Raw genomic sequence first — 27,089 nt, forward strand, 5'->3', positions numbered from 1 at the left:
TGGGGGGGAGGGGTTGAGGCTAGGAGAGAGAGAAAGAGAGAGAGACAACTTGCCAACTTCACCTCTGCTCAGCAGGAGAGACAAAAGTGGAAGACCTGAAGGAACAAAGGTGTGAGTGCTAGTGTAGGGTTCCCGAGTTGCTTAGTGACAAGAGGCTGACACAGAAATAAAGAGGTGTGTGTGCACAGGGGGAGATGGAGTAGAAAAGAAACGACAAGAAAGCAGAGAAAATAAGAGATAGAGAGGAGAGAGAGAGAGAGAGAAAAGAGAAAGAGACAGGGCAGCCAGCAAGAAGAGGGAGAAGTGGAAAGGGGGCTCTGTAATCCTGGAATAGTGGTTAGTCAAGCATCTCCATGGAAACAGGCACAAAGGCCTGTGGTTTCCTATTGATGGCTAATTGTATTCTTCACAGCTCTTTTGTTAATTGTTGTCTGCCCGGCACTCACTTCCTGCTGGGCCCCAACACAAAGGCAGGAACAGAGGGGATTAGGAATGGCACATCGGCTTTGGGCCCTCACCCCGAGAGCCAGTGGCTCACTGCGAGCACAGAGGGGAGAGGTAGAGGAAAAGAGACATAAAAACACCAGCCTTAACACTTTGGAGGCCAGAGCCCTCAATTGCATATGTGCCTGCTTATATCATCATAGTGCTAAGAGTGTCACCTCAATGTTCTAACTACCCTTGTTGGGATGAGCACTTTCAAACCATCTGGGAGCATTTGGTTGTGTGTGACTGACAGCTCAAGTTCAGTTGGTGCACAGTTTTTTTTTTTTAACGAGTTACCATAGGCTACAGTAGTTAAGTTTCCCAAAAATAAGTTAAATATTACTATATGTGTTTCCATTTGATGTCATCATGTATTCCATAAGTTTTTAAATGAGTCAGCGTTAATGTGATTTAGGGATGTTATTTACCTTTTGACTGACAACCTGGAAGTTCTGTGAAATGCATTATTATTAACTGAAAAATCGTGCTGGCATAGATTAATATATACTAATGTAAATAGTTCTCATGGTTCGTACCCCTCTACATTCCTAACCCGTAACAGGCTCAAGGTGTCTGACGACCGACGAGAGAATTATGCAGTGCTTTCCCTTTAAGAGGGAGGTGAATGGCAGGAGAAAAATGTTGGGAATAGTACATGAGAAAGTCACTCGCAGTCTAGGGAGAAGCAGGAACCAAGGAGAGATGTAAGAGTGGAGTTCACGGAGCGGAGATCAATCAGCGTCTGTCCAGTTACCTTCGCTTGAGATTATTACCGACAGTTAGCGTGATTCGCTGTGACCATAGTCCACGATTTGCATGCGGCTGAGAGCTCGCTGACAAGCGCTGGAGGGAAGGCAGAAGTTTGGGCAGCACGGTTCTCTCTGGAGTGGTAAGTGTATAGAGAATCAAGACTCGTGAAGCAAGTTTTCAAATCCTCATTTGTTTGCCTTAGCCTACTTATTCAACGCTGTTTGTTTGCTTTTTTCCACGTGAAGCTGAGCTACGAAACCTGGGATCTTTCTTGCGCTCCCCATAGCGAGCGCTTCATCAGTTTATGTGCTTTTCGCTCCTAGCAGTTGTCTTCCACACCGTAATCGATTAATCACTTGTATATTCAGCCGTAAATATACTAAAATATTGTATATGTTCCTCAGTTACACCCTGTGGTGCCTTCCTGAATATCGACAGAATTGGCCCGTTCATGTTCGGGCATTCACAAATTGTTTATTCTTATCGTTTATTATTGTAAGATCCGTGTTAAACTATGTGGAAAGTCTGTCTGTCAACCATTAGAGCTGAATGGAAAATTAGTTTTGCGGGGTACTCTTGGTCTGGCGCGTTGACAGAAAGCTGCACCGTTTGACAGGCAGACAGTCCATTCGCCAGCACAGTTGGAAACTCAATGCGCAGAGGCGCATGGGTTTAGGATGGGAGAGTGCCATCCAACGCTTGTTGCTTAGAGAAATACTCTCGATGTGATTTGATATAATGACTGTTTGAATGAAAGAGAAACATTCCACAATTGTAAACAGCATGCGGGTCTCAAAGTAACATCTGAAAGTTTTCGAACTGGATGACGACTAGCCAGTGACAACCCCCCCCCCCCCCCCCCCCCCCCTTTCTCTATCTGACTTTAAAACTAACTGATGTCATCAAAGGCACCAGGGAACCTTCACAGAAACTCTTCCCTAATCACTAGAACCAGCGTGGCATGATCTTGTCTTTAAGCCCATCAAATATTTCTCTCTTTTGGTGTGACTCACAAAGCATATTTAGAAGAACCCGAGCAGTAGGATGACTAAGTTCGTAGAAATAGTACATTGATTGTGAAGGTTTGGACGATGCTGCTGATGACTTTGACGGCGATAAGTGTGTCTGGTGTGGATAGTGTTGTCCCTATTTGAGTGAGGTGCTTCTCAGAGCCCATCCTCCAGGTGAAGGTCAGTTGCTGCTCCCAGCACCTGAAGCACATACATTGGCTCGAGTGACAGCTCTATAAAAGGGGAAGTTTGGTAAAAGTGGATGTGAGTGTGTTGCTTCACACTGGCTGAATCTGCACAAAGCTATCTGTCAGCAGGGAATCCTTGACCTTCATCTCCATCTACTTTCTCTGTCTCTCTCTGTTCATCCACTCCTTTATTCTCTTTCTTTCTTTCTTCACATTCTCCCTCACCCAGACACTCACACACAGAGAGACACCCACCCACTCACACACACACACACACACACACACACATACAGACACAGACACACATGCACACGCACACATCGCCATTGTGGCAGGGTTTTATGTGAGGCAGGCCTGGGCCTTGTCCTTACTGAACGGGTGAAAGGGGCTGTCCTCCACGTCTGTCGGCCCGGGAGACACAGGATGGTGGGGACACAGGAAGGCGTGTCCAATTCAGACATGCTCCCAAGTGACTCAGTTCAACCTGTGGGCCGTATCTCTGTTTGGACCTTCCATGAGCAACAGTGATTTCCCAGTGATGTCTCAGAAGCCCCTTGCTTTTTTTTTGGTGACACAGAATTCAGTGAAGGTGCATGCAGAGCCTTCGATTGCTATTTGTACTGCCCTCGCCCCACCCTCGTGTTGATTTAGTATTGGTTCTCTGTAAATGTGAAGGGGGACATTCAACCTCAGGTGGAGGGCACAGCTGTGTGTGTGTGTGTGTGTGTGTGTGTGTGTGTGTGTGTGAGGAGAGGAGAGGTGTTTTGAAAGGGAGCATGGTTCAGAGGAATCCGAGTTTAAAGCTTACTGCACACTTCACCACATCTGATTAAGTAGAGGGGAGATCTCAGACATGTTGGTCAGGTGGACGGTCACTGCTCCTCCAGTTTGACATAATCCAACTGCAGAGACCAGGCCTGTCTGATTTAAAGATTACATAGTATTGTTGTGTGTCATATGAGCAAACATTTATAGTTATTGATAATAATTGGTAGTGCCGTGTTTGTCTGTAAGATTCAGTGATTTTTGTATTCCTGTGCCATCATCTGATTAAATAAGGATGTCAGACAGAAAACCACGTTGTTTTACCATTGCACTTCAAAGAAATCCTCGGTGAAAGTACAGTGACATCCCTGAAAATGATTATATTCAATCTGTCAATCAATCAATTGTAGTTTTAATTCTATGCATTCTTCAATGATTAGACTAGACAAGCCCTGTAAAAAAAATGAATTAATATCACCCGTAGTACGCTGATCTAAGGCTATACAAAGTTTTGTAAAGGTGATGTATAAAGTTTAGCTAAATAGGTCAGCAGAAGGTTGAAGGCACATAAGGGTTTGAGGTAATTGTGTTCGTATTTTGTTGTGTCTACATGGCCCCATCACAACCATCTAAGAGGAGTTCTAAAAGGCTCTGGTATGGGCTTTCTTTTGACAGATGTGTTTTTTAGTAGAATTCATCATGATATCTAAGTATATAACACCTGTTAGTCTTGGTTTTGATGTATGGCTGAACTACACAACTTGCAAGTGATGTAAATGCCCACATTTCGAAAGCTCGGGTTAGAGTTGGCCTTGAACCTCTAGTAGAACTGAAACGGACACTTTGGTATTTAATTTTTGCCCTGTATTTGTCACGAGGCGTGATTGGAGTGTGGTTTAATTTTGACTCTGAAAGCCCTTCGTATAGCACCCCTTCAACCCACCACTGTTCCCATTCCACCTGCCCACTTTTTAGGGCGAACCCACCTTAGATGGAACTAGGGTACTGCGGAAACACTCGCTTCTGGCGTAAGAATGGCCCACATGTTCACAGAGCCATTTTCTGTGAGAGGAGAACAAACGAGAAGCAACAATCAACATTATTCTGTCCGCAGTCATTTATATGAGGTAAGCTGCTCCAATTTATCCTCAAGCTGTTTGCTTGTAGTTAAAGTTTTGGCAAATGTTTGTGTGTAGCTCGGAAGAAGTTTTGTGAAGAGTTGTCATTTCATCTGCGTACTGATTTTTTATTAATTTTCACATTTCCCTAGTTTTAATTTATTTATTTTTAATATTAATATAATAGGTAGAGCTGGAGAGGTAATTGCTCATTTAAGGCCAATAGCTTTCATAAAAACGTTTACATTTTAAAAAGTTAACATTTTTTCAAAGATCACTTCTCTCCGTTTGTTCACAGTTTTGACTTAGGATGCATTTACAGCATCTCAACAGTTTTCCATCAAAAGCATTTTTATAATTACATATTCAAGATTCTAATCGGCAAGGTTACTTTTGTTACACTCTTACCAAAAGAGCAGTAAATCTGCCTGTATAAAAAAAAAAAAAAATGGAAGCAGGCCTTGTAAACTCGCAACCATCAAATAGGTTAGACCTTAAATAAATTAACATAGGTACCCATCTTTTGCTCTGTACATTGCTTGACTTATTTTAATATCAGGTCTGTGGTATGATCCATGTCTGATTAACACAGATAAATAGCAGTACAAAGGTGTGTGCCATTTTCTGTGAATGTTGTACTGATGTGATTCTCCCACCAACCATAGAAGTTTTCGACAGGGCGTGTTTCGGGTTAAGTTGGCACAATTTGGCATTAAGTAAGAAGAGACAACTCATGTTTGATGACAGATTTTCAGATAAGAGCTGCTTTAAACAAGCACAGGCTACGGTTAAATCAACAGTTTTGACAGCCATGTATGGTGTTACATGAGTTATGGCTGTACCTTAATTGTAATTTTACTAATCATGCTTATGATGTGTGAATGCCAGTTTTACACACAAAAAGGAAGCAGTTTGATGGCAATATTGCCAATACAACTTAATAAATAATGACATTAGTTAGTGAGCAATATTTTTAAGTGTATTACTTTAGGTTTTGTGTTGCTTGTATGTGATCTCAGAATGTCTTATATTTTTTTAAGCACTCTTGTATTTATTAAGAGGTGTTCACAAAGCCTTATGCTCATGGAGTTGAATAAATTATACTAACAGTCAAAATTAATTGATGTACAGTCTTATTAACACCTTCTGTCATACGTACACATCTGAAGCGCCTTATATGAAATGACTGTATTTCATAACTCCTAAGTTGACAACGAAGTTCTTGTTTGGCTGAGTGACACTTTTTTCAAAAGAGGAAAATAGTCCCTTTCATAAAGGCTGCTCTAGTTGTTCTCTGGAGTGCCCTGCGGTCATTTTGTATAAAGTATCATGGTGATAAAGACAAACTGGCCATCTAATCATTTACATCATGTTTAGTGACCTTCCTGCTTGTATTCCCATCGGATTTGTTTGAACATCATTTGCGTTGTGTGACATTGCTCGCTGTAATTCAGGTATCTGTTTATTCACTTCTCCTTCCCACACAAATGTACACTGTAAAGTCCTCGCATAATTCACAACAGTTTCTGCGAACACAGCTGCAGCATTCACAAGCGAGCAAATAAAGAAGGAAACATCTCCCTATGTATTTGCATAGCTTCAACTCACATCTTTAATGGAACACAAACAGGTTTGTGCTCAATAACGGCAACTACACGATATAACCTTGCAGTGTGCAATTTGCTGGTCTTTTTGTGTTTGTGTTATTTTCACTTCACGCATACTTATATTCACGCATATTTAAGTCCCTACTGTAGCGTCAGTCGTGCATTCCACGGATATGATCTAAAAGTCTCTTTTTGTGTGCTTTTTGTCCTTTTGTGTGTGTGTGTGTGTGTGTGTGTGTGTGTGTGTGTGTGTGGGTGTGGGTGTGGGGCAATGACCTTTTGTCATAACATTTTTATGTTTTTTGAAAATGATGAATGAAAAAAGAAAACTGGTTCGGCCACTTCTCTTATTGACAGGTGGCCCACCCTTTCCACTTAGACAAAAGAACTAGTGAAGTGCCTGAAAAGAGAGGCAAATTCCTCTAGAAGTTCTTGTATGGAATCGTGATCATCCGTGGCCTTTTTTGTCACCAGGCCATGCTTGTGCTCTCGCTCTTCACGCACCAGCGAAGTGATGCAGAGTCGCATGTCATCATTTATTTTTCTCTGTCTGTCCTAGAGAACCAAATCCCTTGATGCAATGTGGATACTAAGGGTTTGTCAGCTTGTGCTCATCCGAAGCAAGGTAGTAAAATAGAGTTGAGTGTTGAGTGTTTCCGCCACCCGGACCCCACTGCACCTGCTGCAGGCTGAGGGGTGGGGATGGGGATTGGGGGTACTGTGGTTAAGCTGCTGCATGACTGATAGAGAGGGACCTAAAGTGCGTAGGAAATGAACTCCGAGAAGGAAGAAACACAAGCAATGTGTGTTGCGTCTGTGATTCTTCCTCATCTTCATTTGTTATTTCTGTTTTCTCAGGTTTGACTTTTTCCTCAAACTTTTCTTTTTTGAATGAAGCAAGTTACATTTTCTAAACGCTCTCATCTGAAACAAAACAAAACAAAGTTCTGGATCTTAAATCTATGACTTATAGTATTTCTCTTTATTGTGCCATATTCATGAATGTGTTAACAACTGATTGTTAATGTGTACAAGATTTTATTCAATTCATTCTCCAAAGCTTGGCTGTTTGTTTTCCTCAGAAAACATCTTCATGCTGGTCTGGACAGAGACATCGTTTACATTTACTCGTTGCGCACTCTCTCTCTCTGTCTTTCAATCTCTCTCTATCTACTTCTCCCCCCTCTCTTACCCCTGTGACCCCAGCCACCTCAGCTCCATGCTGGTGGAGTTAGTGTGTATCCTGTTTGTGATGGCAGGAGTGAGGGAACGCTCGAGAAGCGTCTGTCCATGTGTGAGGTAGGGCGTTTGTGAGGTGGCGGGTGGACTGGGCAGGAGCGTCGGGGCTTCAGGATGTCCTGGAAGGTGAAGGCTTCAACCTCCTTCCTCTCGGCGTGCCGTTACTACACCGCCGTTCCTCTTTTTCTATAACATTTGAAGGCCTTCGTGCTTTTCTTTTTTGTGTGTGTTTGAACGCCTTATGTTGAACACATCCAGATGCTCACGCTCTCTCTGTCTATTTCTGTCTCTCTACAATGTGAGTGGGGAACTATATAGATGACTTGGGGAAAGCTTTAGCCTCACTGTTCATCTTCACAGACCCTGGTGGGTGCTTGATGAGGGAAATCGTGACTAGATCTCTGCTACTCTTTAGAGACAAATGTGTCATCATGATGATGATGATAATGTGCTGAACGACAACGAAGGATGAAAATATAAGTAATACGGACGTGACACTGAACTTGACACACATAAACATTCTTTCTTTAGCAAGGTACCAAACTCCTACGCAGGTGTCATATCGGTTGCTAGCGGTTTGGCTATCCCAAAAAAGCTGTTTGCTTTTAATGAGTTTAGTATAGACCTAAAGGTAATCTCTGCCAGTCTCTCCATTGAGATCAGTCCTATAGTACTTGCCTGGACATATTACAATTACCTGTTGTATCACTGTGACAAAAGGAGATGGCCAGGATTGTCATGGCAACGTCACAGCTTTTGCAGAGCTTTTTCAACCCCAACTCCATTAGCTGTTTTTAAAGTCCACCCCACCCCTCCACCAACCCAAACAAACACACACACACACAAATAACAGCAATAAGAAGAGTCCTTCTCTGAATCCAGATTGGATATTTGAAGTGTGTCAGTGGAGGCCTCAGAAACCTTTTGACCATTTTTTTGTATCTTTGCCTTCTGTGTTTCCTTGCCTCAAGGGACAGAAATAGGGAGGGAGGGAGGCTTTTTGCAGAGGGAAAGGAGGTGGGGGGGGGGGGGGGGATGCTTCACAAACATCTTTTATTTCTCTTCTCTTGTTATATTTTCTTTATTCTAAGTGTGTTTTGTGCTCTCGCCCCATTCAGCCAGCCCCCTCGTCTTGCCGCTCTTGTGTTGCAGATAAATACCACAGTAGCCTTTCGCTCTGCCTCACAATGCCGGCGCTGTTTCAGGCCTGCACAGCCGCCGGATAAAAAGGAGCCTGCTTTTTAACCTGTGTTTCTGAAAAGCAGTGAAAGAGAAAAAAAGAGGTAGAAGAAGAGGAAGAAAGAGATGAAGAGAAAAAGAAGCAGAGCTACAGTGCTTTCTTCTCTTTCCCCTCTCACAACCCCCCCCCCCCCCCCTCTTTTTGTCTTGAAGAGCAGGGTTGTGTCATCGACTCATTCAGATATCTTATTTAGGCAAGTTCCATGTGATCTCTCATTTGAGAGAGAGTGTGTGTGTGTGTGTGTGTGTGTGTGTGTGTGTGTGTGTGTGTGTGTGTGTGTGTGTGTGTGTGTGTGTGTGTGTGTGTGTGTGTGTGGAGAGGTTGTGGACAGGCACACTATATAGTTCCTAGTGCTGAGTCTTTGTTGTAATGGTTGCATTTGATGCTGTGCCTCAATCTGCTCTACTGAATATGAGTTAAAGGAATCTGATGGTCAGTCCAGCACGCTGACTGTGTATTAACTTCGAGGATCGTGATAATGGACTACGTTGCTGTGTTCCTCCTCCAGCATCTCCAGCATCATCCATGTCCACTATCGCCCGACCTGTGGCGGTGGCAGGTCTGGAAGAGAAGTCCGTGTGCCACAGCCATTTTGGGTTAACACCTGAAACCCTTTTTTTACACCCCTAAGAAACCAACACACCTCTCATTGTGAGGTTCCGGTTGACGTATTTCTAAGCAGGACATAGTAAAGCGTGCTTTCTGATGCTGGTTCATTTGCATCCCCATGTTTTTTTTTTGTTTGTTTTGTTTTTTCCCTTTGGCTTCCTCACATTCAAAGCATCCCTGATGAAGGCGTTGTGTTTATATGGGGGATGTTTGGGACTGTCCCCCCCCCCAGTAAGCACAAGGAAACAAACAGGAAAGATGGTGTCATTATCACCTGCTACTGCTGTCTTTGGCGGGATGCCCACACTGAAAGTAGAAAGAACACAACACCGGTTTGTTTGTCTCCTCCGTCCCTTATCTGTGTGGATCATTTATTAATGTGCCTCCGCGTGTGTAGCCTGTGAACACTGTGCTACCTCTGTCCTCCCGGTTGGGATAAGTTCCTGGAGTTTTCCAACAGTTGTCTAACCATGCAACACAAGCAAGGCTTTGAAGGAGTTTATTCAAATATTTACTCTGAATAGGAAAGCTAATCCATAGATTGTTTCTTTTGCCACACAACATCGCACAATATGAGGTTTTCGTCTTACTCGTTTTTATTCTATTTTTTTGTATTCTTATTTTATTTCTTCTTTCAGGTTCACATATTGAAATGTCCCAATTATGTGCTAAATAGATCAGATTACAGGCTTTCACCCCAAAACATAATTTGCAGGTCTGTGTGTGAATCATATTCTGATATATTTGGTAGGCAGTCATTCTTATGGAAGACCAGCATCGCCCTAGAACAGGAAAACTCCAATTCCAATTCAGGATTCATTTTATTGGTTCATTTGTGTCTTTTTAAAGCAACACTGCCTCTTTTTGAGGTATGTTTTTTATGAACTACTACTTTTGGTATGATCTTCAAATTATTTGTGATGACATATGGTCATGTGAATGAACGATAAACACACATTTCGTTTCCTCTAGCCGTCCAGGCTGTGCACTATGTAGTTTTGTGGTCTGGGTTGAAAAACCCCACAAATATGGAAGGAAAGCCTTTTATAGCACGACATTGTTGGCAATGTCTCCTAAATACGCCAGTTAGCATGGTACCAACTACCAAGCCAACTGAGGGTTGGTGGTGTTTTCAGGATTTTGCATACTTTTTCTGTAGGTACCCAGCTAGTTCTGGACCAAAACTCCATAATGCTGCTTTTTTTTTATCACTTAGATTTTCATTGAATTTACAGAGCACACAATGGAACATAGAAAATAAGAAAGAAAAACGGAAGAGAAAAACAGGAAACAAAACAAAACAAAAAATAACATAAAAGACATAAAACTTGTGGGATTGTACATAGATAAACATTACATGTTTTTTGTTTGTGCCCATAATGCTGCTTTAAGTTAATGACCATGGTCAATTTTATAAAGTCACAGTATTGTCATACATGGTGGAATAACTTGAACAATGCATAGTGTGAGCAGCATTTGAATAATTTTGTCAATTATATTTTTTATATCCTGTTATCCATCCCATACAAGTAAACACAAAAACAGTGCCTCTGTCTAGATTTCAAACCAGCAGCATTTCCTCTTTAAAAGCCTCATGTCCTCCTGGCTGTCAAGATCTCTAGGAATTAGCTGAACTTATTGCCATTGGCACTCTATTTTGTATGTAAAAAAAAAACCTAAACAAAAAAAAACACTGTTTGATCTTACAGGCTCTTAGGTACACACAAGCCCTTGTGTATATGGCTGCACTGCGAAGTTAGATCGTTATCAGTCAAGCGTAGCTCAGGAGTGGGATGGGGTCTCAGTGAGTGGTAACTTTTTATTCAAATGCTTATGCTATGGCTTGTTAAAAGCTCCCGCTCAAGGTCAGTTCAGCACACGGTGACACAGACATCAGCACCACAGCGTGTGTTCATGCAAGTGTGTGTTCATTCCATCTCCTCGCACTGCAGCAGCATGACCTGCATCCCCAGCCACCGACTTTGGCAGTCAACCGTGAGCTCTACGGTCTTGGCATGTGGGACACGTGCCAATCGTGAGCTCTGCAGGTTTGTAAACACTAGTTGCTGATTCCTCTCTCTCTCAGGTTTGATTTGTGAATCGCTGATGTGGCCCATTTTCAGAAGCTGATTGGTCTCAGATCACAGATATTCAGGCGTGGTGGGATGCTGCACTGACAGGTTGGGTCACACGTCCCTATCGCTATCTCGTGATTGGAACGGTGGTCGCAAGGCGCACATCAATCAAGTGTGAAACTTATCTGAGGTGTAAGCTTGGGAAGTAGTTACATTTTTGTGTTTTTGTCATCTATGATGAGAATCAAGAAAAGTACTTTTTGCTTATAGGCTAGTCGTGTTCTCAAATCTGTCTGTGTCCACGAATAGTGACAATTAACTATCTAGGCTACTTGTGCCTTGGCATGTCCAGTGACCTTAGCAGTCTGATAGGTCGTTGACAGTTGTCATCTATTGTTTGTGTAAGAAATAGAAGGAAGAAGGAAAAGGAATACGATTTACAACAAAAAGCCGCACATACTAGAATTTCATGGTGCTTCGGTTAAGAAATTGCATGAGCTGCTGGACCTGATGCTATCTGATCCTCCGGGTGGCATGCTAATGTTGTTTTGTTGCTTGTTTATAGTTCCCCGTGACGTCTGTCTTCCTGTTTATCTACTTTTTTTTATCAAAAGTAGCCATATTGCCTTACGAAAATCCCTGACCATGATCTTCAGGGTAAGTTTATCTTTAGTTAAGAGAGCTTCGGTCCTTGTGGCTTACAGTTTTACTAAGTTATCTCTTCACACGAAAAGAGAAGCTGTGCTTTTGTTTGAGGTCCACTTGTTGGCTGTGTTCAGTATTAGTTTGATTGCGCAGTGTCTTCCAAGCAGGGATGCCAGGTATGTCCTTACTTGTTTTATGTTTGACCTGTCAAGTCTGCAGTGTCTGCAAATACCATTTATGAGGCTGTGTTAACATGGTAATTTAGAGTGTTAGGGTCCAGTCTGTTTTTGGCTTGCTGTGAGTGTCAGTGGGTGGTCGCTTAACCATCATTCCGAAGTGACATCAGGCGAAAGTCTCGGAATGGCACCTGTCTTCTTCTGCAGAATTGCAATAATTGTGTGTGTGTGTGTGTGTGTGTGTGTGTGTGTGTGTGTGTGTGTGTGTGTGTGTGTGTGTGTGAAGAGGAGATGGGGGTTAAGGCACATCCATGCGTAAACAGTGGACCACTGTTGTTATTGTTTAGGCAAACCATTCATTAGCATGCGCTTCAGCCATGATAACCAAAGGCTGACGAGTAAAAAGCTTCACCAGGCTACCTTGGCGCAGGCTGTAAGAGCATTCATCTTTAGGTCTTTGGTCTTTCGGGAGCGCACAGTAATCCTAACACCGCTGGGTTTACATAATGCTGATAAATTTATTAATTCATTAATACAACCAAAAAGTTGGAATCGCCCTTGGGTCACCCAGCGGCGGCGCGAGCTATGAGGCAGCGTTCTGTCGGCACATTCCGCACACATTGTTAACCCGGCGAGCTTCCTGTGGCTGGCCACTGCTGTCCTCCTCATGCCCATTGTTCAACGCTTCCTTTGTTCCCTCTTGGCAACAATGGATTTCACTTTTTTCTTTTTCTTGCACACACACACACACACACACACACACACACACACACACACACACACACACACACACACACACACACACACACACACACATATGTATGTATTATATATATACGGGTATGTGTGTGTGTGTTTGTGAGAGAGACTTGTTCCCTTCTTCTGGCTTGTTTCCTTTCCTCTTGTGTGTCAGTTTGGGGAGGGGGATACTAAGGTTTGATAAAGTTTACTACAGTTTATTCACCTCTTATTTTTTTTTCTGTGGACTATTTATTCTATTGGTCTGCGGTGTTACTTGAAAGCGTTCTGATTGGGAACTGCCAATGTCTCCCATCTACAGCGCTCTTTTGTTGAACATACAAAGCAGCCTGCCTGTGAATCAAAACCCCTTTGGCCAGATGAGATTGGGAGGCCGTGCCAAAATGGCAGGCCGTCATTATGAGATAAGAGAACAAGTAGACCGCTGATAGGGGAGACGATTAGCCATGGTGTCAACCTTGGCAGTGGGCAAGGCACGGTTACACCTAGGTGTCTCACTCCTCACTTTCTTGCACAAGCTTCACTGCAGTTCTGCATCTACCTGGTCTTGGTCGTAAAAGCTGTGTTGCATTGAGCAAAATTTTAGTCAATTCAATAGCTTTTTCTTTCAATCTTTGTTTTCTATCTTTCTCTGTGTGTGTCTGTGTGTCTGTCTCCATCTCTGACTTAATGTCAGTCTGTTCAGTTCCTTCCTTCCTTCCGTCTTACCTTCCTGCTTTCTTTCTTTTTTTCTCTTTTCATCTGACTTCTGTTTATGTTATGAACAGGGCATTAGATCTAGAATTTAGATACATGCCAGCACCATCTTCTGTGTTTTTAAGCTCAGTCTCTCCCTCTCTCTGCTCCTGTCTCTGTCCAGAATGTGCGAGCCCAGCCTTCCCGCGTTGCGTCCCTACGCCAGTGATGTAACCATGGTGGGCGTCAGCATCAAGCAGGAGGAGGAGGAGGAGTCGAGCGGTGGGGGCGGAGCTGTCGATGAGGGGAGGGAACCTCAGCGCTCGTCTCCGATAGAGAATTGGTCCTCTCCACTGCCCGTTGAACAAACGGATGAGAAAACTACACCCCCCAGCCGTCCACCAACCTCAGTATGAACGCTTGTTTTCTTATCATGGCATGTCTCAACCATCAGTGCGAATTGGTCATAAGAGAACTAGGCAATGTATATATTCCTTAGCGGCGTTTCGAAAGCTAGGGCCACACACCACATAGATTACCTCTCTAAATTTTAGCAAATCATTCACTAAAACAAACAAACAAATGAAAGCAGTTTTGGGTTGTCGAGGAGGTGAGACTAGTCCTCAGACCAATTCTCTCTTCCTTCCAGGAGGTCTCTCCACTGAGAGAACAGGAGCAGGGGGTGACCAGGAGCTTTGGGCGACAGGGTGCCCAGCCCAATGGCAGTGAAGGTAAGTTGTGGCTTAACTGAACACAGATCTTGCACACATAGAGCAGTCTGACCTCACTGTTCACCTGTCTCCATGAGATTTTTCGTTAAGAAATACTGAAGTAAGGGGGGTGGAGTCTGGAGTTTTGGCATCAATCAGAAATTAGGTCAGTTTTGACTGGAAAATTTCACATCACTTTATCAGATACCTTAAAGAACCTTTAAGAACCTTGAATAATTGGTCCACCTGAGGATTAACTGGATGATAAGTGTGAATATTACTGTGAAGAAGTACCACTGGCGTTTGCATGTATAAGGAGGTTTTGTTAACATAAGAGACAACATGTCTCAAGTAAGGTTAATTTAGCTGTTCATTTTCACTTATACATGTATACTGTAGTTGGTGTGGAGGTTTCAGTAAATGTTACAAAAAGTCTTACATATTCCAGAACAAAAATCCCCCAAACTATTCCTCATAGTATGTTTTATTTTAGAAATATTGGCATGCGTATAGCTTGCATATTATTGTAGATGAACCTCTGCTGAATAGAAAATACTTTAGAGTCACTATTTAAAGTTGCTACATTTTCAAAATCACAAGTCTTTATTTCAAAGGTTTATCGAATTTTCCAATGCCAATGTGACATTTTTAAAATACAGTTCTGGCCAGTCCCCTTCGCTACTGTTTCCCGTCTGTGCATGACCTTCTGCAAAATCCACCCACCCTGTTTTACTACGTATGACATTAAACCACAGTGCCACAGTGCCTTCAAACCCCCTGCGGTGTCATCACTATTTACTCAATTACAAAAGATTCTTACACATACTTTCCCAATCAGTATTTTTATATGAATATTTATGTTCTAGTATATTTCCATAGGCAAAGAAGTTATTTATCTGCTAACATTAAAAATAAATGAATTAAAAACTTAAATATAATATTTGCATATGTATTCCTCCCCCTTTGCTTTCAATTTCAGATTGAGACAGATTACACAAATGGTTCACAAATGATACAGAGGTGCCACTTATTTGACCATAACTGATCATAAGTAGGTACTTCATATTAGATATGAGTACTTCAGATCTCAAGTAGATCACCTGCTGGATATAGAAATAATTCAGTCTAAGGGCCATTAGATAGGTTGTAAAATAACAGAAAATGAAGACTATTGCAAGGCATTGTACCTGCCCCTGTCAAGGTATCACCATATATAAAGGGGAAAATTGTGTAATGCAACTCATGTACAACGCAAGCTAGAACAACTCATTTTTAAAAGGTTGAGAATTGTTTCACAAGTCTGCCTTCTTGATGATTGATGATTGAATTGATGATAAAGACAGATTATAGTTCTACATGCACAGGAGGAATGTTTTGAGGTCTCTATCCGACCGAATATAATAGAACTGGACGCTACATTATTAATTCAAACAAGGACTTAGCAATTCCTATTCTGTGTTCATCCTGCTATTATGACATCCATTGTTGTAGTCAAGTCACTAAACCTCGTGTCCGAGTTGAGTCTCGAGTCCCCAGTGTTCAAGTCTGCATCAGCGTCCAAACCCGTGTCCCCAAAGAGTCCAAGTCGAGTCCCAATTGCCATCTACGACTTCACAAGTACCTTGACACCACATGACCCTAGCCTCCCTCTCTCTCTCTCTCTCTCTCTCTCTCTCGCTCTCTCTCTCTCTCTCTCCATCCTGCCCTTCAGCAATTCCTACCATAGAGAAGCTGTTAAACTCAGACTGGAGGGAGAGGCTCCTGGATAGACGCTCACCAGGTTCAAGTAGCCTCCAAGGTGACGTGAAATTTAACACATCTCACACTCGGGAGTCTTTGAAATGTATCTTTTGTCCTGGCTGTTAATATTTCCTTCTTGTGTGTATGTATGTGTGTGTGTGTGTGTGTGTGTGTAGGCACACCGCATAGCCTAGCTGAGAAGGAGCTGCAGCTGCTGATGATGATAAACCAGCTGTCGGGCCTGAGAGAGCAGCTGCTGGGAGCTCACTCTGAGCAGAGGAACATGGCTGCACTGCTGCTGGAGAAACAGCAGCAGCAGATGGAGCTGGCCCGCCAGCAGCAGGAGCAGGTTGGAGCACTCCCCTCACTCACACACACACACACACACACACACACACACACACACACACACACACACACACACACACACACACACACACACACACACACACACACACACACACACACACACATATACATACACACACATACACACATATATATACACACACCTCAAATGCATACCACATTCATTCCCACTACACACACCTTGCAGATTAATCCATCGCGCTCCTTTGTCATGTCACGTACATGTCTGACACCTACTGCTCTGAGCAGAAGAACAAGGCCCTGACTAGTTGGCAGCTCGCCCGCAGAGTTAGCACTTCCATTAGCTACCTCTGACACACTCCTGCCACACAGAGCAGAGCAAAGTGGCTACAGTGCAGCTGGAAAGCCTGCCAGCGCGCTAGCATCTGTACAAAGCCCACACTCCTCACACTCTGCCTGTAGACAAGCACAGCTAGACACACACACACACAGACACACAGACACTAAGCTGTCATCTTACTGACGTGTTTGTTTGTGTGACTTCTGTGTCAGATCGCCAAGCAGCAGCAGCAGCTGATCCAGCAGCAGCACAAGATCAACCTTCTGCAGCAGCAGATCCAGGTCAGAGAGACACGCACGCACGCACACACAGACACACAGACACACAGACACACACACACACACCGATCACATCATGATCATCTGCACTCTATTTAGTCCTGATAGCATCAGTCAATAGCCTATATGCTCTTCATCAGTTCTAACGTAGTAAGTAATGATGTTAGTGACTGTTTGAGGAGCTTTGGTGGCATATGTGAGAGAGTATGTGTGTATATGTGCTGTGCTGTCTGTCTCAGCAGGTGAACATGCCGTACGTCATGATCCCCGCCTTCCACCCCAGTGCCCAGGCCATGCCCGTCAACTCCGAGGCTCAGATGGGGCTCCCTATCCAGCCCATTCCCTGCAAGCCAGGTGAGGATTAGAATGCAAGCACACACACACACACACACACACACACACACACACACACACGCACACACACACACACATATGCAAAGAGGCAAACACACACATACAGTGCCACTTTAAAGTATGTGAACCCCTTGACCACTTAGGAGTTTTCTGTTGTTTTACCATGATTTTTCATTTTTTTCATCACCAATTTTCCATAGAAGGAATGTCAGGTTTATGTTTATCATTTGCATGTACTTTTTTTAGAGGGAATTGTTTGAGTAGCCAAAAGACTACATGAAACATGGAATTAGTCCATTTCAAAAGTAAGTGAGCCCCCAGCTGAATTTGTAAAGTCAAGCAGGTAACAGATTCAGTGAAACTTATTTGGGTGCTTAATTAGTCAATTAAGCAAACCGATCATCTGAGACATCCTTAGGGAAAGGTTTGGGCAACACAGATTAAAAGAGGGAGGAAACCAACCAAACTACTGTAGTGCCAAGGTGTACCCACACAGATCAACAATGCCGAAAGGAAACGAGATATCCGAGAACATCAGGAAGAAGGTTCTGACAGCCCATCAGTCTTGGGAAAGCTATAAGACCATCTCCAAAAGATTCCAGCTCCATCCATCCATCCAAGACAAATAATTTAGAAATGGAGGGCATTCAACATGACCGCATCTCTGCCTAGAAGTGGACGCCCATCAAGACCATCACCAAGAAGCACCAGAAGAAGAATAAATCAGGTAAAAGTCAACCCACACATCACCTCTAAAGAGTTTCAGACCTCTCTGGCAGCATCTGGGGTAAATGTACATGGGTCTACAATCAGACGAAAATTGAATAGACATGACATTCATGATCGGGTTGCTAGAAGGAAGCCTCTGCTCTCAAGAAAGAACAAAACTGCCCGTTTCAACTTTGCCCGAGAGTACTTGGATAAACCAAAGGCCTTCTGGAAGTCCCTTCTTTAAACAGATGAGTCCGAGATAGAATTATTTTGTCACGATCAAAACCAACAATTTTCGTCTGATTGTAGACCCATGTACATTTACTCCAGATGCTGCCAGAGAAGTCCGAAACTCTTTAGAGGTGATGTGTGGGTTGACTTTTACCTGATTTATTCTTCTTCTGGTGCTTCTTGGTGATGGTCTTGATGGGCGTCCACTTCTAGGCAGAGATGCGGTCATGTTGAATACCCTCCATTTCAAAATTATTTGTCTTGGATGGATGGATGGAGCTGGGATCTTTTGGAGATGGTCTTATAGCTTTCCCAAGACTGATGGGCTGTCAGTACCTTCTTCCTGATGTTCTCGGATATCTCGTTTCCTCTCTGCATTGTTGATCTGTGTGGGTACACCTTGGCACTACAGTAGTTTGGTTGGTTTCCTCTCTCTTTTAATCTGTATGGCCCAAACCTTTCCCTAAGGATGTCTCAGATGATCGGTTTGCTCAATTGACTAATTATTCACCCAAATAAGTTTCACTGAATCTGTTACCTGCTTGACTTTATCAATTCATCTGGGGGTTCACTTACTTTTGAAATGGACTAATTCCATGTTTCATGTAGTTTTTCAGCTTCTCAAACTATTTCCTCTAAACAAGTACATGCAAATGATAAACATAAACCTGACATTTCATCTATGGAAAATTGGTGATAAAAAAATGAAAAATCATGGTAAAACAACAGAAAACGCTTAAGTCCTCAAGGGGTTCACATACTTTCAAGTGGCACTGTACATAGATACATAGATGCATATATACATGTATAGATAAATAGACAGACAGGGTCCTTTGTTTCTATGTTTTTGTATGTGAACCAGCCAGTATCAACTCATGCAGCCCAAGGCCATCTCTTGGTAACGGTGAATTTAGCTGTGTGCAGCTGTATTGTTGTTCTTATTGACACCGTATTACTGATCGCTCCCTCATTGGTACACACTCAATAGTTTCTTGAAAGTTGGTCCCAGTTTGTGTATGTCTGTTTGTGTGTGAGAATTTGTATTTGTGTGTGTGTGTGTGTGTGTGTGTGTATATATTTGTGTGTGACTAACAATCTCTTCTTAGGTTTGTCTTTTTAGTATATTTGTATTAGTATCCCATCTTTTTTTGGTATTAACATTAAACTCAGGTTACGAATGTCTGCTTCTGTCTCCCTGTCCTCAGTGGAATATACCATGCCTCTCCTCTCAAGTCCACACACCACGTCCATGAAAAGGTCCAGTGGCACAGCGTTTCGACAGGTAGCCTACCGCGGTTCTCCTTGGGTGATTTAACTTTTGATTCACACGGGTTAGCGAAGCGTTATTTAATAGTGGTAGTTGCCATGCCATGTTGGTGGATCTGTTTCAAGTTTGTGTCTTATTGTGCGTGTTCAGCATTCTCTGTTGTCAACATTGGTTTGATATCTCCTCTTTTTGTGCCACAGGAGAGTACCCAGCCCCTGAACTTGACAGCCAAGCCCAAGGGGCTGGAGGTGGGGAAGACCCCCAGCCCTCAGGCCATGGAGCTGGCCTCCGCACACCTGCAGGGGGGGTACCGGCACCGCGAGCTCCCACCCAGCCCCCAGCGTGCACCCCTCAGCCTGAGTATGTTCGCAAGGTGTACACACACACAGACGCACACACATACACACCCACGTGGGCGTACAACATTTGTGCTGGTATCTAGTGGTATATGCTTTAAGCTTATCTTATGGCCATAGTTTAGCATTAAGGACTTAACCCTGGAGAATCAAATAAATGTTCTGAAGAGATAGCATAGATTTGGAGCAAAACCTAGTTTTTCCAGTCAGATCACAAGAATAACATTCCCTGGTCCGTGTCCATGAAATCAAATATAGATTTGGTTAAACACACATAGTCATTCACACCTGTCAGCAACACCTCCGTTTATGACTGACGAACACGCAAAGGAAGCCAAGCTATTCCATCTCTCACTCAGGTGCAGGTTTGTCATCTCGTTTCTATGTCGTGACAGTAGGGGTTTGTTGAGAACATGGTGGAAAAGAACTGCAAGAAAAACTTCCCAGCAACAGTTGCAAGGCTCCTGAATTTGCCCTTGAGATATCTGAGATGTGTGTGTGTGTGTGTGTGTGTGTGTGTCTCTGTGCGTGTGTCTGTGCATGTGTCTGTGTGTGTGTCTGTGTGTGTGTGCGTTTGTGCAGAAGTGACACAGAATTCCTCTGTCATTCTTGCCATAGTGCTCCCAAACCACGACCTCTTTGTTGTTTGTGATTTGCATTGGTATGCAGTTTGGGGTGAGGTTCACAGTTACAATGTTAATTAGGGACCTACAAAAGGAAGGAATCAGTAATGTCAGCTGACATCAGGTTGTCATTCAGCGATACTGAGATGTTGCCTAGTGTGTAGTGGCCATGTGATGTTTATGGATAGTGTATGGCTGGTGTGCTGCTGTAGTAGGTGTTGGGTGGTTGGCGGTCTGCACTGCAGCTGCTGGTCTGGACGATGGGGTACTCCTCCTCGTGGTTTAGAAACTGGAGCTGCCGTGCCGTTTGGCGGGTACCCATCCGCGCCGTCGAACCTGTTCCCAGTGCTGCCCAGGGGGGCCGGAGGGCCTCGAAGAATGTGTCACCACCTCCTTATGCGCCCTCCTCCTCCTCTGCACTAAGCTCCACCAAGCCTCCAGGCCTTCTGTGTTCCTTTTTGTCTCTATCGTGCTTTCTCTCTTTCTATTTCTCTCTCTCTCTCTCTCTCTCTCTCTCTCTCTCTCTCTCTCTTTCTCTCCCAGTATTTCTCTCTCCCTCACCCCCCCCTCACTATCTCTTCCTCTCTTTCTTTTCCTTTCACATGGGCACGTCCAACCCCAAGGGATTCTTTTCCCCCCTCTCACTGTAGTCCTTTCTCTCGCTGGCTTTCTTTTATTATTCCCTCAGCACTTAAAGCCCTGACATGTCTTTATTTTCCTTCTATATCTGTCTCCTTTCTTTCGTTCTTTTTTCATTGTTTCTTTCTTTCTTCCTTTCTTTCTCTCCAGCTTTTGTTTGTTTGTAACAAAGACATCCTCTCAGGAGAACACTTGAGCCCTCACATTAAAAACTCTCTCTCCCTCTCTTTATCCCTCTCTCTCTCTCTCTCTCTCTCTCTCTCTCTCTCTCTCCTCAGACTTCTTGGGAGAAGGGGACATGGTGACACAGGCTATCCAGGAGGCACAGCAGCTGCTCAGGGGTCAGAGAGAGCGGGAGAGAGACGGCACGATCAGGCCGGTGAGTCAACATCTTAAAAAACTCCGACAGTGGCCTTCACACCCTCCCTCTCTCTCTCTTAAACACACACACACACACACACACACACGAAGAGACTCCTCGTGTCACAGCTGAGGTTTCTTGAGGGCACCTGGAGCTGGCCGTTTGTCACCAGGCCTCTGTTCATACTTACAGCTGAGGCCCCCAACGCACCCCTCTCTCCCTTCACAGGCATCACCCCTTGCCCCAACCAGCCAGAGCCTCTCTCTCAAACACACACACACACACACACACACACGCACACACGCACACACACTGAACCCACCAGTCCCACCAGCATTTCTGCCCAACATGATCACACCATTGTGCATGTGCGCACCCACACACACCCACACCCATACACACAAATAAACATGTTTCATACTCATACTCATGTTCATAGGTGGACATACGCACGCACACACTCAGGCACACACACGGACACATTCACACTCACACACACTCACACACACTCAAGCGCACACTCACACACGCATGCCCACAGGCACGAACACACTCGCAAGCACACTTACGTACACACACATATGCACGCACATATACACTCACATACACATTCACACTTGCGTGCATGCATGTACACTCATGTACACGATCACACTCGCATGCACACACGTACACTCACATACACACTCACACTCGCACGAACGCACGCATGTACACTCATGTAAACACTAAAGCTCACACACTCACACTCGCACACATCACAATTGCACACACTCACACTTGCATGCACAAACACACACATGTACACTCACACACTCATGTATACACACACATGTATACGCACACAAACACAGTGCGTACACAAATAGTTATACACACATCACATGTACATGCTCACACACCCATGCCACCCCCCCCCCCCAGGGGCACACCCCACATTTATGTAGTGCTATCGGCCCAAACATACTGTAGGGCTCATTTTTGATGTTCAGACACCTGTTACCTGCTACCCTCTCAGCCCCACACATCCGCAGCCCGCAAATATGCCAGTCATTCCCCCCTCCTTTGTCAGAAATAGCATTGTTAATCTTTTGTCTCTGACCCTTTTCTTCTGGTGCCTGGTCCCACCCTTTTTTTAAGGGCTTCGTGTTCACTGGCGTGTTCGTACACATTCCGCTCCTGAGACATTTATGCGTGTAGCACGACCACACCATGACACAGGATATTCACGGGGTATTCCCCGTGTTGGGAAACTGGAACTAATTTCCGTGCTTCAGTTCCTCATTCATGTTTTCAATATTGTGATTGATTTGATTCAAATGTGGTGGCACGGTAATACCAGTAGCGCACAGGTCTGATTTCCATACGACTGAAATGCTGATTAATGATGTTTACTGGATCACATTTAGGGCTATGTATAGTAGTAGAAGGGTGCATAGTATGGAAAGTTCCCTCAGTCCCTGTACATATATTTACATATATATATATATATAGTTAGAATGTGGGTGTATGCATGCTCTCTCTGTCTTCTTGTATACCTATATAAAGTTTGTGGTTTGTGGCCTTTGTGTGTGGTCACGCTGTGATCCCGTATGGTTTTAAGCCGTGTTGAAATTCGCCCTTGGTGCCTGTTCCAGGGTGATTACAAGGAAGGGTCGCGGGGTGAGCGCCTGACCCCCTCGGAGCGGCCCTCGGAGCGACAGGTGCTGAGGGCCGGGGAGGACCTCATCTGCAGTGACTCCGAAGGTATGGCCCGTCAAACCCCCCCTTTATTTAACGCTTCCTCTTTGGGCTCTCTGGCCATGCATTCCTTTGGGTTCCTGTAGGGTGCTGTGTGTACATGTGAAGTTAAGTTGCATGATAAACAACGGCTGTGGGGACACGATGGCAGTATGTGATTGTGATTGTAAACTGCTTTTACAAACACTGACAGTATAATTATATCACTTTGACGAGTAACAGCAAACGAGCAGATACAATATTAATTATACACCAGCAGCTTTTGTCCCGTTTCTATGAGCATGTCACTGTATTTTCATTGGACTGAACATATTTCTTCAAAAGTATTCTTATATAATAACAGTACTTCTAAGGTTCAAAATGGGAATCCACCTCAGGGGAAACTGATGCTGATACATGTAGGAGTGATTGACTTCAGTTGTTGAGTGGCAGGATGTCTCTGTGTTGTCCTGCAGGGCACATGTCCATGTCTGGCCTGGGGGGGATGGGGGAGAGCCGGACGGCCCCCTCTGGACACATCAAGCGGCCCATGAACGCCTTCATGGTGTGGGCCAAAGACGAGCGCCGACGCATCCTACAGGCCTACCCAGACATGCACAACTCCAGCATCAGCAAAATCCTGGGTGAGTAGGATAGGGGTGTTAGGAGATAAAGAGGGGACGTGTTCACGCATCTTATGCAGACCGTCAGGCAGGAACAGGATGAGGAGGTAAACAGTCTGACTGATTGACAGGTAGACAGGTTTGAAAGACTACTTTGCTTGATTCCATAACTGAACATACACATATGCTGACACATGACATGCGCATGCAAGCACGCACGCACACACACACACACACACACACACACACTCAAACACGCAAACACTGCTACCACTCAAAGCAACACTAGTTGAATGAAAATTATGACTTTTCTTTAGAAAACGATGGTAACGCTTGGATTTTTCAAATATGTATTCACAAGCTCAGCATGTATGGATAAAAACAAGATGTGTTTTGTTGTCAGTTCCTCAGAGTGAGCCAGTCTTAAAGTGTGTGTGAGAGAGAATAAGCCAGTCTTAAAGTGTGTGTGAGAGAGTGAGCCAGTCTTAAGGTGTGTGTGAGAGAGTGAGCCAGTCTTAAAGTGTGTGTGAGAGAGTGAGCCAGTCTTAAGGTGTGTGTGAGAGAGTGAGCCAGTCTTAAAGTGTGTGTGAGAGAGTGAGCCAGTCTTAAAGGCACCCAGTGCAACTTTCGAGGCTTAAAAATAAACATTCAATTTCTAGTCTTTTTTACACTTTTTTTTCACCACACAACGACGTCTCATCTTTGCTCCTTGAATGTCGATATGTAATGGTATGGAGTTATTGAAACTTACTACATGTAAAAAAGACTAGAAATTGAATGTTTATTTTTCATTGAATGTTTATATAAAGTTGCACTGGGTGCCTTTTAAGGTGTGTGTGAGAGAGTGAGCCAGTCTTAAAGTGTGTGTGAGAGAGTGAGCCAGTCTTAAAGTGTGTGTGAGAGAGTGAGCCAGTCTTAAAGCATGTGTGAGAGAGTGAGCCAGTCTTAAGGTGTGTGTGAGAGAGTGAGCCAGTCTTAGAGTGTGTGTGAGAGAGTGAGCCAGTCTTAAAGCGTGTGTGAGAGAGTGAGCCAGTCTTAGAGTGTGTGTGAGAGAGTGTGCCTTTGTTTGGGGTGTGTCACCTGCTGATCCTGTGGCCCAGGCAGGCACAAGGCTGGAGCTGCCACCTGCCTCCCCAGCCGCAGGAAAACAACACTCCTCCTCCTCCTCCCTCGCTTTCCTCCCTCCTCCTTTTCCTCTGAGAAAACACTGACATTCCTTTCCATTGTGCTCTGCTTAAAATACTCACGCTACATGCCCAGTCCCTACTTTCCCTAGTTTTTTTTGTTTTTGTTCTCTCTTGTTCTTAATCTTATCCTTTCAGTTTCTCCCTCTCCCTCTCTTCATTCTTTCATTCCTTCTCTCTTTTAACTCATTTTTTTCCTCTCTGGCCTCACATCTCGTTCTTTTTTCCCCCCGTCTCGTTTCGTGTCGTTTTCTCTCCTCTTCTCTCTGTTCAACCTTCTCAGTGTTTTTTTTTTCTCCATTTCCCTCTGCTTTTTCTTTCCTCCATCTCCTCCCTTTCTCTCTTACCAAGCTTCACTGCTTTGCAGTGTAACCAGATGACACTTCAATTGTTAGCCACTGACTATGCAAAGCCACCTGCCCTTAGCTGTGAAAGCCTGGCCCATGCATGTCTCCCCCCTTCTGACATCCGTGGCTGTCTGTCTCCCCCTGCAGGCACGCGCTGGAAGTCCATGTCCAACCAGGAGAAGCAGCCGTACTACGAGGAGCAGGCGCGCCTGAGCCGCCAGCACCTGGAGCGCTACCCAGACTACAAGTACAAGCCACGGCCCAAGAGGACGTGCATCGTGGAGGGCCGGCGCCTGCGCGTGGGCGAGTACAAGGCCATGATGAAGAGCCGTCGGCAGGAGCAGCACCGTGGCACCTACCCCGCCAGGTTAGCCCCCTCCCCATCTCCTCCCACTTCCCCTTCAGCCTTAGGTGAGCTGCCTGTACCCATCTTCAGTAATCTACTTCAGGCGTGGGTTAACCCTCTGATCTGAGCTACATACACCCTCTGCCCCCTTAGATTAATACTAACCATTGCCCAATCAATCATCCTCCTCAATCAAGAATACCACCCACCAACCATCCAGTCCACAAATCTGCCCCCCTCTGCACACACACACACACACACACACACTCACACTTGGCCACCAGCTAGTGTACCAGGTATACAATCTGTTCTGTAGACTTCCATGCCAGTCTAATGGTACTACTAAATGACTCACCTATTAGGAGTGAACACACAGCACCCATCCACTTTCCTCTTCCTCTCCCCTGCAGCCAATTAGAGCAACAGCTCCACTATCCCGCAGCCCCCAGTAACAGCCAGTATTCCGGCACAGCGGTTTCCATGGCGACGCTGCCGCTGCACTCCGCCCTCCTGGAGCACTACCTCCCTCCCCGGAACCTGGACACGCTGCAGGGCAGAGACGCGGGGCTGGTGGAGGGGGGGCAGAGAGGAGCCAGGGAGGCCCAGAGACAGCCCTTTAGTGAGGGGGAGGACAGCGACGCAGGGGAGCGCAGTGAGGGGGAGCTGGTGGTGCTCACTGACTGAAATCATGTGGGTTTGAGGGAGGGGGGTGTGGGAGGGGGGTATGGAGGTTCATGTGTGTTTTACATTTGTTTGTGTTTGTTTGTGCGCGTGTGTTTTTGTTTTGATTTTTTTCTAAGGCCTCCCATGAAGAAAAGATTCTTGTGTTCTATACATTCATGGACATATGGGAGCTTTAAGGTTTTTTTTTGAGTGGCACTCAAAGAAAGAGATCATGGTATGGGGGGGGGGGGGAGTTATGCAGGTGTTTTGTTTATGTCCTTGATGGCAGCTGACTTTGGGAGGGTCAGATCCACAATGGACCAGGGCCAGACCTGTTCTAGGGTCAGTTCATCCTCTGGAGATGACCCAACACTGCTGCTGTGTGAAAACCACAAGCTTGAGTAAGTGTGAGAGGCTGTTGCAGTTATACAGTTATATTTATTGGTAAGTAATTATATTACACACAACCCTACCTTCTCAGAAAAGGCACACACACACACAAACACGCGCCCCTTCACTCTCAAAATGTGACACAAACACACCCAATCATATGAATCTTGCACTGACAGCAAAATGTCAATCCGCGGTGTACTGTGAGGTCTACCAGGTGCAGCTGACATACATATATCTGAGAGAGGGGCACAACCAGTGGCCAGCCATGACAGTTCTCATTTTAATGTCCTGATTTATCAAAATGTCCCCAGCTGATGTTGTTGTGTTTTGTTTGCTTTTTGTTTCAAATTTGAAATGCTATGGCTAATGCCAATGCAAAAGAATGGAATTCAAGACGGTTTTATAATTTCTGTTATAAACTTTAAGCTTAACTTGAATGTTTGATCATGGTGTGTTTTTTGTTTGTTTTTATGTATGCATTGTTTGGAAAGTACAGAGAATCTACCACTTTTGTGGTAGAATACCTTCATCT

General features: G+C 44.4%; 1 protein-coding gene across 1 annotated transcript; it reads left to right on the plus strand.

Moving 5' to 3' along the window:
• Window positions 1-1,178: 1,178 nt before the first annotated feature.
• Window positions 1,179-26,185, plus strand: sox13 (SRY-box transcription factor 13; the record flags this gene model as incomplete). The annotated part of the gene is made up of 14 exons (XM_080846635.1): window positions 1,179-1,375; window positions 13,527-13,752; window positions 13,992-14,073; window positions 15,764-15,850; window positions 15,969-16,141; window positions 16,675-16,743; window positions 16,983-17,094; window positions 19,242-19,318; window positions 19,504-19,663; window positions 21,200-21,300; window positions 22,920-23,028; window positions 23,478-23,645; window positions 25,303-25,522; window positions 25,912-26,185. Exons 2-14 carry the CDS (start codon window positions 13,528-13,530, stop codon window positions 26,183-26,185), a joined length of 1,857 nt encoding a protein of 618 aa, XP_080702761.1. The 5' UTR covers window positions 1,179-1,375; window position 13,527.
• Window positions 26,186-27,089: the final 904 nt, after the last annotated feature.

This window comes from Sprattus sprattus (genome assembly GCF_963457725.1).
Source record: "Sprattus sprattus genome assembly, chromosome: 10".
Classification (NCBI taxonomy): domain Eukaryota; kingdom Metazoa; phylum Chordata; class Actinopteri; order Clupeiformes; family Clupeidae; genus Sprattus; species Sprattus sprattus.